Here is a 19161-nt window from a genome sequence, read left to right on the forward strand (position 1 = left end):
GTCGACACGCGAGTTCCCATGAGAAAAGTTCAGATATTCAATCAGTGACTCCAGCAGCCGAATCCGCCGCGCGCATTTCTGCGCGCGGTGTCTACGTGTCTGATCTGGTATTGCGCGGCGCGGCGACGCGATTCCGCCGTCGTCTTTCGGCCCGCCGCGCCGCGCCGTGCCGCGCCGCGTCGCGCCGCGCCGCGCCGCGCCGCGCCGAGCCGCCGCGACCGCTCGCGCGTTGGTCTGGCAACGTCGCAGGCGGCATAGATTCCGCTCCGCAACCGCAACCGCACGTTTGCCGAGCCGCCATGATACCAAAGCCGTGCTGGCCGTACAACGGTTTCTCCGCAGTGACGCGCAAGCCGCTGCCGACGACGCGACGCAACGTGACGGAGGTCTGGACGCAAGCTGCTGGCCGCCTGCGGATGTTCCATTGCCAATCCGTAGCGCTTTTTCACGTGCACTCGCACCCGGAGACCGACCGACACCGTGGCCTGGCGCTTGCTGGAGGATTTGTTCGTGAATTTTAAGAACCGCGCGACGAGAGTCGCGATCGACCTCCACGTGCTCCGCCAACGGGAATTCTTCTACGCGCTTCAACTCACTCGGAGGAGTGTTTCTCTCTCTCTCTCTCTCTCCCTCTCTCTCTCTCTCTCTCTCCGCCGCCGCTCGTTTCGACTCATTTAAAACCCTCTCGATAATCCATCCGAAGGGATTCCCGTCAATCGCGAACAAATCCCAAAGATAATCCCGGATCGCTTGATCGGGTGCGAGAGGTGCGCTGTTCGAGTCGGCTGGGTGGAAGATCGGCCGAGAGGAAGGCCGAGCGACGGAAGTCGGAAAACCCTTTGTGGAGACTTTATGAGCATGTTCGACACGGAAAGGTTCATCGAGGAGATAGAGAGGCGGCCGGCGATCTACGACGTGAATCGCGGCGAGTACAACGACCGTAACGCCAAGATGACCGCGTGGGACGAGGTCTGCCAGGTGATGGTACCGAATTGGGCGCGCTTGACGGACGAGGAGAGAAACGTGGAAGGTATATACAGCACATCGCCGCCGCTGCCGCTGCCGCCGCCGCCACTGCCGCCGCCGCGATTGATCGATCCGGATTCCTCCGGCCGCGTTGCCGCCAAACGTTGCGGCCGGAAGTCCGGAAATTTAGTGTCGGCGCGAATCGATATTTTTTCCATCGCGACACCGGATCGATTCGGACCGGGCGGCTTCGTAATTGCGCGCAAGACGACGCATTCAAGATTCAAGACACGGCGAAATCGCACCGAGATAAGCTTCCTGCACACACATACCGTCGTTTCGCACATGTGCAAAAATTGCAAAGAGACGCGCGGCATCGATCGACCGTCTCGGCGCGACCTTGTCCCGCTGAATCCGGAGTGAATTCGACCGAGAAATGTTTTATCGCTTCGCGTTACGACGAGTCCGCCGTTTATCGCGAATCAATTCGGACTACCAGCGAGTGTGATGATGTCTTTTTTAGAGAAGAATCTGCGCGGCAAGTGGAGGAACATACGGGACTACTTCATGAAGGAGCTGAAGCTTCAGAGATCGCAGAAGACCGGTCCCGCCGGACGGAAGCGCAAGAAGTACATGTACTTTGACCGCTTGTTGTTCCTCATGCCGACGGTGGAGAACAAAAGGTAGATCGTCGGTCGGCCGCGCGGCCGACTAAAAACGCCGCGCCACGTTTCGGCCATGTACTTCTTTCAGGAGCTCCGTAATGACCATCACTCCCTGCAAGTCGGAGGAAAGCGAGGGCGAGGTCGACAACCCCATGATCGAGGAGTACGACATGCCGCTCGCGCACAGCGGCGCTTCCATCACCGGCAGCAGGGAGTACCTCCAGCCGAGCACCGCGTCCTACAAGGTGTGCCCGCGTTACCCGAAGCAATTCTGCGAGACGTCCTTCGCACCCTTGGACAACGAGATACACGACATCCTCTCGTCGCACAGCAGCCAGCGCGTCGCCCTTGACGAGGACGACTACGACAAGATGTTCCTGCTGTCGTTGTTGCCGATAATCAGGCAAGTGCCGGAGGAGAAGAAGCTGGACGTCAGGATACAGATGCAACAGGTACTGGCAATGGCCCTCCGTCCGCCGGACAATAAGTAAGTCAGTCGGCGATAATCAGCAGGCGTGGAGGAAGCACGATTTCGCAAACGATCACACGCAATATAGCCGCTCCGGTCCGTCCCGCTTTGCTATCTCTCGTCGGCCGACTTTTCGGAAGTTTCTCCCGCTTCCTTTGCCGACCAAACCCGGCGGGTGAGCACTTAATGTTGCTATTAGCGCAAGACTTGATTTTTGACTTTGTCCGCTGCGCGATGATTACATCAGGTGAGCGTGTTTGTGATATAAGTTTATCAACACAAGCTTCAATATGACAGAGAGAAACAGCAGCGCGGCCACGATATTAATATATGATTACGCAATCCTTCAAAGTTACACAACGAGACAGCGAGAGAGAGAGAGAGAGAGAGAGAGAGAGAGAGAGAGAGAGAGAGAGAGAGAGAGAGAGAGAGAAAGTATAACGAGATAGATATACACGTAAGATGTACGATTATACGAGTACTCTAGGATACGTAACGGATCAATTTTATACCACATATGTAATCACTTAAATAAATACACGCCTGCGCCTGTGATATTAAGTTGTACTCGACAATCGAATAAAGGCAAGACATTGTACGCCATGTCTATTCGCGATAAGACGATGAAATATATATATATATATATATATATACCGATATCTCACACCTGCAATCTTCTTCTGCAATTACGACCATCGTTTACATCGAACGCCGGCGGAGTCGAAGGAGGAAAATTCCGCAGGCAGAGCTACCGCCGCGCGGTTAGTCATCGGTAATCGGCCGTTGATTAAGCCGCCCCAGGGTTTCCCCGAAGTTCACGACGGATTTCTGCACTCGCCCGTCGTCGTGGAAACTTACCAACGTCTGCTGGCTGCGTCCTCAGCGGCGCATGGTAACTGTGCGGTGCGTGCTGCACGTTCAACGTTATCGACCGGAAGTAAAATCGCGCGATGCTCATTGTACCATATCAAACGCGACAAACGGACCGCGGCATTTTATCGATGCTAAGCGATCACGTAATAATTACAATTCGAGCAACTTGTAAACTCCGGAGACGCCGGAAATTGTAGGCCAACGAAGGCCCTTTCCTGCCAATACGATCGCTTTATTCACACGGGTTTCTCATTCGGCCGACTTGTGCGATTTTTTTACGTCCCGCGATACGCCCGTCCATATTGCTGCAACTGTTCAACGTGTACTTTTGTTGAATTGCTCGTAGAAATCGGCGGTCGGCATGTTCTTGTAAAGAACTCGGTTCAGATAATCCTGATGCGACTTTTGCCGCTCGGCCAACTGCAAGTTCTCCTCGGCGATCTTCTTGTTGAGCTCCCTGCGACAAGAAAATTTCATATTGGAACACGAGAAAATTCGTTCGCCAGCGCCGCGAGTCGCCAGATCGCCGATTCTTACGATTTCCTCTGATCCAATTCACGTGCGTGCGAGTACGCGACTTGAAGGTGCGAAGTCATCAGACGATCCCACTCCTCGTCCGTGCGTTTCTCACCCTGCTTGATCCTCTGTAAAAAGAGGAGAATTCGGAGAAAGGTTCGTCAGGCGAAGGACACCGGCGAGAGTGTGAAAGCGCCAACGAATGTGTGCCTCGGATGTGTTTTATTAAAAGCACCGAGGCACCGCGCTCGCACTCGCGCCGCGAAACAGTCGTTGTACTTGAATTACGCTAATAATATGCGCGTCGTCATGAATCCGCTATTCGTTATGACATCATACATGACGCGCCCAGCTCTCAAGTGCGCAAGTGTCGTCAGATTTGCAAAATCCCGAAGCGTGGTCGCGGCGCGAGATTCTCGCGACGCGACGCCCTCGCATTCGTTGCTATTCTCTTCGTGTCGCTCTCTCGACGAGAACGTAGGGACCGGCTTCGCGACTTCCACGCGAGACGCACTCGCGAGGCACGAAACGCGCGCACGGCCTCACCGTCGTCGGCCTTGCGAGCCAAGTATTGTTTCTTTCTCGACTTGGCGCTAACCTCAAGCTCCTTCATCTGCTCCAACTGAGCGTCCCTGAAGACCTTCAACTCGTCCTCAGTCATGCCCTTGTACCGTGATGCCAACGGTCTCTGCGGACCGCGAGTGCTCTCAGCCTGCTCCCTGGCCTCGGTGAGGAAGTCCCCAGTCACGTGATTATAGATTTCCGCTTTGTTGTCCTCCTCCTCTTGAATGGCTTCGCATTGACGACGCTGCTGTCGTTCCGTGGCCTGCAATCGAACGGAGATAAATTCGCGCTTCCGCGAACTGCGCTGCGGCGCGGCGGGGTCGCGCTCAGACGGAGAGAAACGGCCAGGGACACGAGCGAACGAGCAAAAGGGAGAAGTGACAAGAGGCTAATATCGGCTACGAGAGCCCGGCGACGGAAGGAAGGAAAAATCGCCGGCACTTTGTCGCCGGTTATCGGAGCAAATTATCGCGGCACTTTGCTCGATGATGTCACGCGGTTTATTCATCGGCCGCGACAATCGTGTAGGCGATTCTTGTATCCTGCGGCGAATTGAGAGAGAGAGAGAGAGAGAGAGATGCGCGTAAACTGCGTAAAAAAAGTCGCACAGTTCCTCTTCTCTCTCTCTCTCTCTCTCTCTCTCTCTCTCTCTCTCTCTCTGTACTTGCAGCTGCAATTAAGCGGCTTGCACTCATCTTTACTTTGCCGACACCGCCGAAAGGTCAGTTGCGTCGGAGACGCAACTCGTTTGCGATCTCCGAAGGAGACAACGTCCCGAATACGGCAGCAACGGCAAATTAATATCGACCTTAATCCCGATCGCGATCTGCCGTCCGCGCGGTGTGCAATTTCGCGGATTCCGCGTGCGTGAAATTGCATCGTCAAATTTCTCGGTCTCCTCGTTGGAAAGCGGTTTAGAGGCACGCTGGGCTCCTGTTGTCGTGCTTCTTCGCTTCCCTGCGCGATCCTTGCCCCTCCGATCCTTATCGATAAGAAGCGCAAACGCGGCGTGTACTCCCTACCAGAGCGCAATTGAATTTCGCCGTGGCTTCGTTCAGCCTTCGCCGGCACTCTTCCTCCATCCGCGCGAGCGTTGCCGCGCGCTTGTCCCTGGAGAGGACGACTTCCTGATAGGCTTCCTCGATCTCCCGTTGCACCTTCTCAACCGCCTCGCGTTCCTCCTTCTGCCTGCGTATCCACCAACGCATCTGCCGTTTCTGCGCCTTCAGCCGCTCCTGCAGATTCGGATCCTCGCCTTCGAACCTACGCAGCCGTTAATATTTCACCGCTCCGCTCACCACCGCGCCGCGATGTTACGCTCATTATCATTGCGCCAGGGTGAGCAGGCTGCGGCTTAAATTATTATCCTCGCCAGGACGTTTTTTTTTTTTTTGCGACGTTAGGCACGTTAGTACCGGGAAGAGAAGACACGCTGTGCGCATAGTAATCGCGGACCAGAGAGACCGCACACACGCGAGCGTTCCCACGCGCGCTGTGAGCCTTCAAATATCAAGAGAGTCGCGATAAAATGAGGGGAAAAAAAAAAGAGGAGGAAAAAGGAAAACCCCGAGACGAGAGACGAGCGGTCTGCGAGTACAAGGAAAGAAGTGTGCGATGCATTTCGCACACACGCCTGCTTCTTTTCTATCTCGCCGGGAAGCTCTCGGAGATAAACAGCTCTCCTCCGCCGATCGCTCTCTCTCTCTCTCTCTCTCTCTCTGTCTCTCTCGCTCGCTGTTGACAATGTGAATCGGACTATTTACGCACTTCTGAGCAGACGCTAGTCCCAAGCTCGGGTCATCGTCGTCCGCTCGCGGTGGAAGCGATTTCTTCAACGCTTCGGGGTCGTACAGGTCGTAATCTCGCCGGTCCTCGGCTCTCTGGTGCTCTCGTCGGAACGACTCGATCCCCTCGCGTATTCTGCGCCTCTCCTGCGACAATGGAGACCTGACATGGGAGGCCCTCGTCACGGTGTCGCGCGGCGACGCGCGGCACGTGACTCCAAAACACTCGCAAACACATCGCGGCGCATCGCGACGATTCGCATCGGACATTCCTGCGCGCAATTATCGTCTCGGCACACGATTACCTCCTCCCGCTGCCTCTCCAGATGCGCGGCGAGCTGGCTGCTGTGGACGAGCGCCTCGTTCAATTGACATTCTTCCGCCTGTTCGCACTCGCGCTGCCGCCTCTTTTCCTCGACTTGCTTATCCAAGAATGCCTTGTCTATCTACAATTGTCACAGGGAAACAATCGCGTGAATCGTTACGTGTATTGAAGCGGCCAACTTGCCAGATGTTAGATCAGTAAGTCGTGCTCCGTTAAACGACGGGACGGACGGGACGGGAATTTCAAGCTTGCGTCTCGCGCGACGACGAAGCGCGTTCGCGGAAACAAATTGTGACGAGCGCGACAGTTGATTCGTCAGGAATATCGGATAGACCCGCAGCTGAGTAAACCTTCGCGTTACACGAGTTAAACTTCGAACGGCTTAGCTTCAGGTGGTACAGCGAGGCCGAACGGCACGGCGAGTGTGCGCGCGAGATGTAAATTGCGACGGAGAATCGGAGAAGCGAGTCGCGCGGTCGGGATTCGATTCTCACTCCGATCTTCCTGACGCGAGGGTCGAAGATGCGCTGCTTCCTCGCCTCCTCGAGTCGTCGTTTGCGCTCTATGGACGCGGCGATCTTCAGATCCTCCGGCGTGGCGTGGAGTTGAAATTTCAGCATCGCGCGGCGGCACCTCGTCTCGCGAGAAGACCTCACCGGAAGACGCGACTCTCTTGCCGTTATCGCGACGGCGCAAGGTTATGTACACGACGCGGCGAACAACGCGGGGATATATATCCAGACACGAGGGGGACTGACAAGTATCGAGCATCTGCTGAGGAGCTCTCGCACTCCACATTCGTTACCATGGAGAGTTTGCCCGTCCCGTGGCTACGAGAGATCGCGTGTAAGCGGCGATGGATTCGCCGCTCGTTCGTGCGCGGCTCATTCGCGATTCGTTTCAGCTGCACGCACGTCAATTCGCGATTCTGCTTGCTCCTCGCGGCTCTTTAAACGGCGCGATCAATTGCGCGCTCGTCACACGATGCGATCTTATTGGCGTTGACGTTGGCGGGGTTAACCTGTAATTATAAAAATTACCTCGGCTCGTCTAATAAAAGAGGGCTATTTTAGAGACGCGCGCGCGCGCGTTCGCCGCGAAAGCTTTCCAATAAGATAGCGGCTCTCCAGCCCAGTGGGGAAAGGGGGAGACGGTAATCATTTAATCGATATCTGGCCGCTGTAATAATAGTTCCGAACGAAATTCGAACGAACGCCGGCGAGTTTTCGAGGCTTACGTGATACGACGACGGCGCGTCGCGACAACTTCCTTATCTTCGTATCTCGTACTCGAAGGAGCCTTCTACGGCGTAATCGCGGACGCTTCTCCTTCTCCGGAAGACCGACGGCTTTCTCGCGAGCCGCCTTTTACGCGCGGTAATTATTAATTAATTACGGTTTTGATGATCGATACACGGTGATTTCGATCTTGCGCGCTGGCGCGAGCTTCTCCGACGTTTGACTGCGATCACGTGATAATCTATTCGTCGGAAAAACGCGCGTTAATTATTCAGCTGTTAAAGAGACATTCATCGGGGCTGCGTCACGTGGACAGCAGCTGTCGATAGCATAAACATGCGCACTGCATCATTATCTGTCGATTTCGCGAAAGTATCTCGCATACGCGCGCGCGCGCGCGCGCGCGTACGATTCGCCGTCGTATTATTGCGACGGCATTGCGTACGATAATGAGAACGACGTGGAGTGGAGTAAGTGTCGATTAAATATTTTAAATGGGTTAATCGCTCTTCCTGCGATAAAGCGCGGAATTTCGCAGAAGACTGCCGCGCGCTCGGGGCATAACCCGCGAGATCGAGATTAAGAGATTCAACCAGACCAGAAGCGCGATTCGTTATTCGCTCAACGATAACAAAAACAACGCGACCAAGTGATATCATCTTTATTTTGATTAGCTAATCATTCGGCAAAGAGCGAAGAGCGAAAGAAGCACGACTCGAGGATGATCGAATTACAATTAAGGAAAATCTATTACGGGAGCGTTTAAATCGCATCATCCCGTTTTCCCTCTCTCTCTCTCTCTCTCTCTCTCTCTCTCTCCTTCTAATCTCGAATGTGACACGTGAGCGCTTTTAGGAGAACAAAAAGGAGAAAACTTACTTGGATAAGAAATATCGATTAGTCATTCGTGCGTAATCGTATCGCGCGACATCGCACCGTTTTCACGGCGCTGCGATTCTAATCGCGCGATGCGATCGATCGTTGGAACGCTATCGGGACGTGGTCGTAGTCGGTTTTGCGCGCGATTTCCGAACTATCGCCATATTCGCGGCTAGAGAGTGCATCTCCGAGGGGTCTCCCACAGGTTCACGAGAGAGTTATCAGCGCTCAGGCCGCGCCTGGCCACCCACCTCCTTCACCTCCTCCACCGCGCGTCCGCCTCCTCCTCCTCCGCCGCTTAGCAGCCGCGGCAGCGTTTGCCGCGTTTGCAGCGCGCGCTCGAAAAAGGAAGAAAAAAGCTATCGTTGACAAACAGACCCGAGGCCCGATAAAAGGTCGTCTCGCGAGTTCTCGCGCAATTTACGCCGCAAAGTCCACCTCCCGCGACAACGCACGTTCGTCCCAGAGAAGATGCGCCTGCAGCATGGCGAGACTCTCAGGCGCCTGCGTGGCCGGGTGACGTCATTGGTGAACCGGGCAGCTCGTCGTCCACCAGACATTCAGTCTCGCCTCGGCACTCGAGGAGATTGTATTGCGTGTTACTGCACACACCGCTCCACTGTCATATCAGCCAGCGCGGAAGCTGATTCGCCGCCGCCATTCGCTCTACGATCCACGACAATCGAGCGGTCCACGTTCTCGTGGACGAGGCAATCCAATCCCGGGAGGATCGGCCAGGGGAAGAAGAGCGCGCGCGAGACCGGCCAGGGCCAGGTCGTTCACCTGATTAAACGCGACCCGCCACCCGAGAGAGCCTTACCCTTACGCAAGACTCTCGACGCGCGCGGACAACTCGCGGAGGAGCCGCGGGGTAACAACAGTGCAGCAGTGCTGCTGAGGCTGGCGGAATCGCGAGCGAGCGAGCGAGCGCCAGCAGAGGAGGAAGAAAGTTCCCCCGAGCGAGGGAAGTGATTTTCCGTCAGTCCGAGAGCAGCTCGGGAAAGTTGGCGCGGTGTCGCGAACGCGAGCCGCCAGGAGCCGCGACTGACACGTGCGATCGAGCGGACGGCCCGTCGTCGACACGATCGAACTCCCCCGTGCGTTTCATAGGGATGCGCCACCGCACCACCACCGAGTAAGGTGGCCGCGCGGAGCGCGACCCTCCACGGCTTCCCAGCCGGGTGTCCACCCGGAAGTGTCCCATGTGACCGCTGCACCGTGGTGCATCGCGTGATATCGACTTTACTATGAACAATCTGCTGCGACTGATACTATGAGAGGATGAGCTGCTCGGTGAAGATCTCTTGCGGCAAGAGCTGGGCCGGCTCACAGCGCAGGATCAACTCGTTGGCGGAGGAGACGACGACGACGACGACGACAACGACAACGACGACAACGACGACGACGTGTCCTTCGAATGCCGTTGCCAATTGCTGCGCCAGCCTGCAGGCCAACCAGCCGACAACGAGCACGGCATCGACCCCGAGCTCGACGACTACCACCGCGACGAACACCATCACCACTACCACCACGACCACCAGCACCGTAGCCTTCAACAACCCTGCGATCGCCATCGTCTCCGCCGCCGCCGCCGCCGCCACCGCTACGAGTATCAACGTCTCTGCGGCTAGCGGTAATCAGAGGGTCGTGCCACCACGCCCCGTCAAGTCGATCGCCGCGAAGAAAGGGGAGGACACGACCAAGTTGCTGAAGTACATCGACGATAACGTCATCGGCAAGAACGGCACGTTCTTCGGGCCATTCGGCCGCAGGAAAGGTCAGTGATCAATATACGTAGTAGTCGGACCTTGCCACCCCTGCGTGGCGGCGCGCCACTTTACGCGTGCATGGCGGCTGCCGTACGAACAAACGGAGCAGTCTTTCGGAACGACTCATCGAGGCTCCGTTAGGTCGACGTAGCCGATGTAGTTTGAGTATGTTCATCGTTTCGCATGTCGTATCTTCGCTGCCTCGTTACTCGTCGGGCTCAGCCTCGCTACCTTTCCTAGCCGCGTAGTTGAGAGAGAGAGAGAGAGAGAGAGAGAGAGAGAGAGAGAGAGAGAGAGCGGCGGATGAGGGTGGGAGGATGAAGGAGAGGACGGGGGGGGGAGAGAGAGAGAGAGAGAGAGAGAGAGAGAGAAAGATGATTAATGCTCCAGAGATCACTCGAGGAAACTGTAAACGACTGCTCAAGGTCGAAAAGATAATCTCACGGATTTTTTCTGTGCTCCAGAACATGATACACTATCGTGTGCAGAGTTTATCGCGAAAAATTGTGTCAGCAGCTGAATCTATCTCGACTCTCGGCTGCAGGTGTTCCCGAAGACGCTTACTTCACTATTACACACGTACACATCCGTTCCCACGTGAAATTAAGACGCCTCGACTCGGAGCAGATGATCATTTTCTGACGCGATTGGAGTCTCCGAATAATGGATAATTTTTTTCTTTCGATATTTCACACGTCTCACGTCCAGAGAACACTGCCGTGCGCGATATGCATGTGTGCGTGTGTGTGTATCGTAAAATATACTTCTAAAATTAATGTGTGATTCTTCGGCATTTATAATCTTTATGCATGTCACGTCCGCGATGAGTCATATAGCGTTCGAATTTTATTGGGAGCTCGAACGGCGATACGATTCGCCGGATAATTTTGCGCGCGCGCGCGCGCGCGCGAGAGGGTTCTACTCGGAGCGGACCAAGCCGCAGAGAGAGAGGGAGGGAGAGAGAGAGAGAGAGAGAGAGAGAGAGAGAGAGAGAGAGAGAGAGAGAGAGAGAGAGAGAGAGAGAGAGAGAGAGAGAGAGAGAGAGAGAGAGAGAGAGAGAGAGAGAGAGAGAGAGAGAGAGAGAGAGAGAGAGAGAGAGAGAGAGAGAGAGAGAGAGAGAGAGAGAGAGAGAGAGAGGGACCTGAGGGATTCGTTCGTCGAGTTATCGCGGCGTGAACTTTTGCTCGCTCGATTGGGATGCCCTCCAAGTGCCGTTGGCGTATACCTTCCGTAATTCGATACTACCTTGCAGCAGCAGCAGCAGCAGCAGCAGCGCTGAAACCCCTACCGTGTTCCAAAGTATCGTCAATTAAGAGCATAAAGCCGTACACTTTTAGGCTTTGATCGATCGCCCGGTAAGATTGATTTCGTCGGTGGCTATTCCGGATTTCGCCGATAATTCGCGCACGAGTCGGCATTCCGTCGAGCAGAGCGCAGGCTCGATCGGGTCGAGACCCCGTCGAGTCGATCGATCGCGTCTCATCGAAATTTCCTCTACGTCGTCCCGTCAACAAGGTCATTACGCGCCTAACCCTCGCCTTTTTCCCGCGCTCACGCGCGCGCGCGCGCGCGCGCGCGTCATAGACCGCCATATTCCCGACGAAACTGAATTAACAATACAGATCGACCAGGAGGAGACAGCTCTATCTATATTCTCTAGCTCTATTCTCGTAGGCCACGTCACATCGTCGCGGCACGGTATGACACCGTGAACGTGAAGCAAGCGCTGCACCGTTCTGCAGTTCACTGAAATCGCGGAATCGCGCGGCTGCTCCATACGCGGCATTCGCGCTTGCGTCAGTGATTTATCTTGTTTGTCGAAAGCGGCAGGCGGATGTCGCTCACCTCGCGAGCGAGAACGGCGGCGGTTTCGTGGGTGGCGACCACTAGAGAGGACCACATTGTCCGAGGATCACCTCGAAGGCCACGTGCTACCTCGCGCAACTTTTGCCCGTCGCGATCAATAAGGCACGCGCGCGCGCGCGCGCGCGCGTGCGAAAAGTGTCCGCGGGGACCTTGAACGCTCTCGACGAGGGGGCGGCTCGCGACGTGCGCCGCCGAAGAGCCTCGCGGACAACGGGGGATCTCACTTGGAGTACGAATCGCGGGCTTATTCGCGGACGCGAAGTCGGTCTCCACGGGCGCGCTCATAAATACCGAGCTGACGTCATGCGTCGCCGCTCGACGACCTTAACTCTCTTTCGCTAGGCAGCCCAAGAGAGCTCTCTAACGGAACAGCCGCGCCGCGCCGCTGTCGCGTCGAGTGTCGCGATTTCTTACGTCCGCGTAGCTTGACGAGTGCTCCGCTGCTTAATGAAGCGAAAGTCCGTCTTGACGCGACGACGTACATCCGCTTGGAGCTTGACTCCTGCGGAGCGCGCCAATTTTGCGCGCCGCCTCCGTCGCCGTCGCCGCCATGCTTTTCTTCCGTCCGTAGATATCATCGATATCGGGGCCGTCGCGATCGCGATTCTTTTACGACGCTGCGCGACGACTCCACGTGCCGCGGGGAGAACGCGGTCGTGAAACCTTCCGGTGTATGCCTGCGCGTTGGCGAACGGCTCGCACGTAAAATGTATTGTGTACAGAACGACGCTCCGTGACCTCCTACGCGCAGTTCGCGACCTTCCCATGTAGGCACGTGTTGGTCGAATAAATTGCTAAAACGCGCATTCATGTCGCCGCCGCTACCGCTCCATTTAGCGAATGAACGCGCGCGCGCGCTACTCGCTACTCGCTCGTTTGCTTGCATCGCTTTAACGCGAGCATCATACTCACTGATTCGATTTGCACCTGACGGCACGCGCTGCTTTTTGTCCCGACATCAAAGCCGCTTAATGGCTTACTCGTATGAACGCGGCGCTGTTTATGCGTCGGTGCCGCGGTAAATAACGAAAAGGTAGCGCGTATCGACACACTGCGCTCCAATGTTTCACCTCGTGCGATTACGCCGTGGGGGGAGGGGAGGGAGGCTTATCGGATGTTAAGGCGGCGGTAGAGGAAGGAAGGATTCTATGCGCGAGCTGAGATTTTCGAAAATGTTCAAGTCAATGAACGACACTCGTCTTTTCTCTCTTTTTTTCTTTCTTTCTCTTTCTCTCTCTCTCTCTCTCTCTCTCTCTCTCTCTATTTATTGCGACTTCCACTCGAGAGAGACATTGTTGCACAATGTCGGCGCGTCCGGAGCTATTGACTCGTAATAACACTCGCGCCGCCGCGCACTTTTGCGTTTCGCGGACGTGTGAATCCACGCGAGCGTCCTGCGATCGAGAGAGAGAGAGGAGAGAGAGAGAGAGAGAGAGAGAAAGAGCGAGAGTCATCGCCGACTCGCACGGGAGGGAGGAGCGTGAAAAACTCGTAAAAACGCGATCATATCACGCGGGCGTGATAACGCGTTGCGCGTTATCGTCATTGTCTCGAGAGAGTGGCGCGCGCAGATAAAGCGATGATAAACATTGTTTTCTCAGCGCGACGAATGCTACAGGGAGGCGGCCTTCACCGAAAAAACAGGTTCGCCGGTCGGTGATTCATGGGCCCCTGGCGGGGGACGGGGGGAGGTGACGGAAGGAAATCTGCATGAAATTTACGGTTCTCGATCCGTCCCGTCCTCCCCTCGCGCCGCCCTCCTCCGGCGTCGTCCCCTTGCGAAACGCCGCGTGCGCGCGCGCGCGCGCGACTAGAATTCACTCCGTGGCGAGCGCGATTAATCTTCACGACCGCCACGGGTAAGAGGCCGCTGACGTAATTGTTACGTTTATCGCGATTTATTATTTGCGCGTTACGCGCGCGCTGCGCGACGAGATCCCCCGCCGTCTCCCCCCGCGAAATCCGTCTCTCTCGGCGGAGCAGAGACGGCCCCGCGGCCGTCGTTCGTTCGCTCGAACGGCCCGATCGATTTTATTAATTCGCGACGGTCGGAGAGCGACATCGGGGCTAACTTGTGGATAACAGGGCCCTTGGATATTTCGCCCGGCAGCGGGCGAGTTTTTTCGCGGACCTCCGCCGCCGGGCCTCAGCATGTTCGTGATGGACGAGCCGTTGTCTTCCGATAGGTTGATCTCGGTCTGACATGTCTCGAGGTCGCTGGGAGATACCATCCCGTTGGACCACTATTTCGCGCAGGCCCATGGTCACGTGACGCGCCGGAGAAATAAGGATGATCACATCACCGACGAGGAATGAATTGTCTATCTCGTCCGTCCTGCGGCATTCTCGTCGCTCGGCCGTCAGCCGGCCGGCCGGCCAACGTCGAGTCGATACTTTGAATTCATTAAGAAAGCGTAGCTGCGTCTATTTAATTATACTCACGGCTGTTTGTCGAGCTCTCGCACGGTAGCTCGCAGGCGGCGACTGTTTACGGGAGTATCATCAACAGACTACAATCTTGATGAGATCTCTATGAAATTGTCCACCCGACGAAACCCGATCGTTGCGTTAGGCAACGCTGATAAGATTGTCATGAAAACAAGATAGTTAATATTGACTCGTTCGTTGGAGTCGATTCGAGGAGTCACGTGCGAGGGAGAGAGAGAGAGAGAGAGAGAGAGAGAGAGAGAGAGAGAGAGAGAGAGAGTGAGAAAAAGATTGAACGAGTGTTTTCACGATGAGGTGCGTAAACAACGCTCGCACCTGGCGGCCACGTTTCTATAAAGAGACACTGATGGCGATTCTTGCGCTCCCAGCGCGACCGCGAACAAGAGAGTGTCGACTATTCGAAAGCGATAAGAGGAACCCATTATCAGGAGGAGCGTGCGTTTATCGTTTCGCGATATTAGAAAACAAAGCTCGAAAAAGGCGAAACGGGAGGATCCCGAGGGAATCATCGGCCGTGTTCGCTCGCACGCTCGCTCGCTCGCTCGCTCGGGAAGCTCATGGGAAATTTTCAATTGAGAATAAACGCGCGATCACACGACAGCAAAGATCCAACCCGCGCGCGGCCATCGAAAGAAGCCGCGTGCCGCAGCTCGACGTCGAGCGACGATGACTTCGCTGAATTCGCGTCTCGATGTAGACAGGCATCCTCTTGTCGAAAGCAAGCATCTCTCACTGAGTCGATTTATCCGCCAGCTGGCTTGACGCGACAGCGCAGACAGAGTCGCGCGATATTTCCAGTCGGCGATAGTTAATGGCCGCTGCCATTTAAACGATAACAGCGGATAATATCGGTGCCGCGAGCGATAAATGGCGATCGAAGTTCGACGCTGACGACGACGCGCGTCCAGCTGACTGAGCCGTCTCCTCGTCTTGCTCGTCGGGGTTCTCGTCAATTTTCGCGTTCCGTGCGCAGCGACGAGCGATACCGAGGCTTTCCGAAATACATGATAATGCGCTCCCGGGCCGACGATAATGGCGCGCGTTTGACCTACTTACTTATCCTGCGCTTGTACCTCAGCCCGGCTGACCCACTTTCCTCCTGCTCGTCCCGACATAATAGCGGATCCCGAGCGCGAATCACTGCCGGCGGATTAAAAATATTCCGCCGCCTCGCGGCAGCAACTTGCTTTTCACGCCGTTATTACGCCAACGCGCGCGGGACTCGCAAAATATGTCCGGCCGCTTCTTGGCCGCGAGCGATCTCGACGGATTCCCCGCGGCGCGCGAAGTCGTTTCCACGAACGACGAGAGCGCGAAGAGGGATCCGCCAAGTCGGGGCAAGTGAGACGCGGAAATTTCGCGAGAAAAATGCACATAATAGAAGGGAACGCGTGCGCTCGCGCGAAGGTTGCAAGAGCGACGGCAGCAAATTTATCGCACGCTGGAATTTCCGGACGTTTATGCGAGACGCGCATTACACACGGTGTGTATACTCGGTCAGCCGCTTTAACGATAATAGAGTAAAATTGAGCTCGCAGGAGATATCTAGAAATTAATAATCGCCGCCGTCCGATAGCGCGCGGTCTATATCAAGCTGCGATCTCAAGAAAAATAATTTATTAATAACTTCACGCCCGTATCTGTACACATTGATATCCTCAATCGCGCTCCCGTGTGCGATTAGGTCCACAATAATTTTCTCTTAATTGGACGAGAAATTAATGATCGAGCGCGTGGCTCGCCGTTATCGCTGCACTTTCCTGCAGCCGGCCGATATTCACAGATAAGTCTCTCTCTCTCTCTCTCTCTCTCTCGGTTGGAGCCAGCGACAATGCACTTCGCAACAGGAGAAAAAGAAATGACACTACGTGCTGATACGAATGGTCGCGATCCAGACGGGAAAAAATAATTATACCCTACGGCGAAAGAGGAGAAGAGGTGGATAAATAGCTGAAGAGAGAGAGAGAGAGAGAGAGAGAGAGAGAAAAAGATGGCAGACGATGCACGCGGACATGTGCGGGTCGATAAAATAATAAGCCATGTAGGAGAGGCAGATTGCTTCATAAAAATTACGTAAGCGTGTTTAAAAAAACAGCCTTTGCTTTTTTCTTTCTTATATTACCGGTGCGAATTATTGCACTTGCACGATAACCGCTTCGGCCTGATAACTTTTTCGAGAGAATCTTTTCAACGCTAATCGCTTCTTTATATAAACACGGACAATCGATATCTATCGGTGTTATGAGACAAAAATGTTGATCTCAATTAACGATAAGTTCAACTTTACATCGAAATAGACACACGCACGCGCGCACAATCATCGACGCATCGATTACTCTTATTTTCACCGGCGTGAGAAGGTGGGCGATTAAAGCTGATAGCAATTAAAACGACGGTGGCAATTAGTAGCGCGATTAAGCGAACGTCTCTCTCTCTCTCTCTCTCTCTCTCTCTCTCTCTCTCTCTCTCTTCATCCGACAGACGATTTGTCGCCGCGTTGTAAAGCATTCGGAGGATAATCTTCCTTTTAAAGAAAGAGCAGTTGTAGCCGTCACGTGAGCGCGGGTCCGCTCACACATTCGTACGCGTGCAACGACGCGCCGCACACAACGTCAGCATTGTGCGGCGGGACAAAGACAAGTATTCACGGCCCACGGTGTGTCGCGCGAAGACGTGGCGCGAATTCAGAGTTGGAGCTCGTCCCGCCGCGCAAACTATAAACTCGGATTTGCATCTGCGCGCTATAACTTGTTACGGAAGAGTACTCGTCGTCATCGTTACCGCGGATGACTAATTCGGTCGGTGCCGAAGTCGAAGTGGCGCACGCGTGAGTGCGAATCATCGAGCGCGCGCGCGCGCGCGCGATTCGCTCGGTGGAAAATTTATCGCGGACTGCCTCCGAGCGTCCGCTGCGTTCATCGTCCGAGAATGCTCGATTAGAGGCGGCGATGTTTACAAACAGTCGATTATCGTCAGATAAATTTTGTTTCGAGGAGAGCTCCGCGCTCTCTCCGCGCTCGTCGCCGCCACGCACGGCGAGAGGTGCTGCTGGCTGTCGTGTTATCGGATTTGGAAAGGATTGCGGAACGTTCGGCGCGTTTTCCAGCAAGCCCGACATGCGCGCGTTCGCCTCAACGCGTACGTGAGGGCACGCCCGTGCCGACGCGTCGTCACATTTTATTATATATTCAGACAGGATTCCATGTTCGCTTTACGTGCGGCTCATATATTATCGCGGAGAGCTGCACTTTGTCGTACATATATATATATATATATATTTTGTTTTTTTCGCCATATCGTCGTCATTTGCTTCGCCCCTCTACGCGCGCGCGCGCGCGCGTTCCATACACACACACACACACACACACACACACACACACACACACACACACGTCGCGCCGTGTAAACTACACGCTAATGCTCTCCAAGTAGTCACGATTTCATGTCGCGGTAACACAACGTTGAGTCATCCTACTTCGCGTCTCGAGAGTATAAATAAAAAGTTGCCATAGTTAAACGCGCCTCGATCGAGCGAGTATCTTCCAACGTGTCGCTGCAGATGAAGAGAGGACGATATGAATACCTTGAGAGATTAGAGGACACAAAGCTATCGACGAGAGAGAGAGAGAGAGAGAGAGAGAGAGAGAGAGAGAGGATTTTTCGATAGCGACACGTGCATTGTTTCATCATCATTGATCATGTTGTTACATTATTTATTAGTACATATTATCGTCGTCGTAATATTATTACTATATTGTTGTTGTCGGGATGAGCGCGAGCGTGCGCTCCTTATCGCGGGAGGAGTCGATTGTCGCCGCTTCTCGTAAATAACGTTCTGGAAAACTGTTCTAAATATCCGGCTATTCTCGGCGTCGGCCGGCGTCGGTGTTAATAAACGGCTCGACTTTCTCACTCGCAGCCCACTAACGTAACACCGCGAACGTCGCACGCGAGTTGCGTGAGTGCATCTGAGACGTGTTTACCGGCGACACGCGAGACCGACGTTTTAATCCAGGAAACTGCTGCGGGTTGTTCTCAAACAAGCCGTATCGCCGACTTTCCTCGGCCGAGCGCGAGCCGCGAGACACTCTCGATGGAGAGTGAAACGCGAGAGATAACAATAATTCCCGTTTGCGCTGAACGTCCGCTCCGTGTCGTCGGCTCAGGTTCCGCCGCGGCGGATGTCCGATAGCAAATATCTCGAAATAGCGGTGACGCCGGCACCGAAAGCCGAACGACTGTGTCTCCCTCCGCTATCTCGCGGACTCTTACCGGGGCGAATATTCGACGCTGAGATTCGACGCGAAAATAAAAGAAGAGACGCGCATCGCGAGCGCGAGGAGGCGCGACTTTCGCCGCGTGAAATCCTTTGTCGCGGATTCTCTTTTTTCGCTTTAATCGCAGAGCCGCGTTCCCGATCCCTTTGTCGTTATTTTCTCCTCTTTTATACGACAAATGTCCTACTTGGGTGCTATGTGCGTGCGTTTTTTGTCGTCGACACGGACGACAGGATACCGGTCACCGGCGGTCACACCGTAACCGTGCCGCGGACGAGTCGAAGGTTAATAGAGCGGCTGCCCGCCACCGTTTAGCCGTAAACGCGCGCGCGCGCACGGCCGAGAACGGGAGGACGTGTTTTGTCGCGTCTCTACTCTCTCGTATGTAGGTGACAGACGGCGATCCGCAAAGCGAGGTCCGTTAACGGGACGTACCGAGGTGTAGACGTTACAACGCGCGCGCGCGCGCGCGCGCGCTTCGCGATCCCGGAGACCGGCGCGGCGCGGCGGCTGTCGTCCCCG

At 55.0% G+C, this 19161-nt stretch overlaps 3 protein-coding genes across 4 annotated transcripts in view; 2 read left to right on the forward strand and 1 right to left on the reverse strand.

Annotated features, from left to right (window-relative positions):
• The first annotated feature begins 206 nt into the window (after nt 1-206).
• Nucleotides 207-2655, forward strand: LOC105183503 (uncharacterized). Its single transcript, XM_011141704.3, has 3 exons — nt 207-1030; nt 1490-1649; nt 1720-2655. Exons 1-3 carry the CDS (start codon nt 853-855, stop codon nt 2120-2122), a joined length of 741 nt encoding a protein of 246 aa, XP_011140006.1. The 5' UTR covers nt 207-852; the 3' UTR covers nt 2123-2655.
• A 73-nt stretch (nt 2656-2728) lies between these two features.
• On the reverse strand, nt 2729-8930 carry LOC105183504 (RIB43A-like with coiled-coils protein 2). 2 transcript variants are annotated; one of them, XM_025303281.1, is made up of 7 exons: nt 8735-8930; nt 6143-6283; nt 5821-5984; nt 5076-5316; nt 4088-4315; nt 3511-3617; nt 2729-3430 (listed from the first exon to the last, which is right to left on the reverse strand). In XM_025303281.1, exons 1-7 carry the CDS (start codon nt 8837-8839, stop codon nt 3289-3291), a joined length of 1128 nt encoding a protein of 375 aa, XP_025159066.1. In that variant the 5' UTR covers nt 8840-8930; the 3' UTR covers nt 2729-3288. The 2 variants fall into 2 exon arrangements, with proteins under 2 accessions (XP_025159066.1, XP_011140007.1); XM_011141705.3 differs by lacking the exon at nt 8735-8930 and adding an exon at nt 6657-7784.
• Nucleotides 8835-19161, forward strand: part of LOC105183505 (uncharacterized) — a 52318-nt gene continuing 41991 nt past the window's right edge. Inside the window, exon 1 of the mRNA XM_011141706.3 lies at nt 8835-10056. Within this exon, the coding sequence (XP_011140008.2) occupies nt 9561-10056 (496 nt within the window). The 5' untranslated portion in view covers nt 8835-9560. The remainder of the gene's footprint in view (nt 10057-19161) is intronic.

This window comes from Harpegnathos saltator, unplaced genomic scaffold, assembly GCF_003227715.2.
Source record: "Harpegnathos saltator strain DR-91 unplaced genomic scaffold, Hsal_v8.6 scaffold539, whole genome shotgun sequence".
Taxonomy (NCBI): Eukaryota; Metazoa; Arthropoda; class Insecta; order Hymenoptera; family Formicidae; genus Harpegnathos; species Harpegnathos saltator.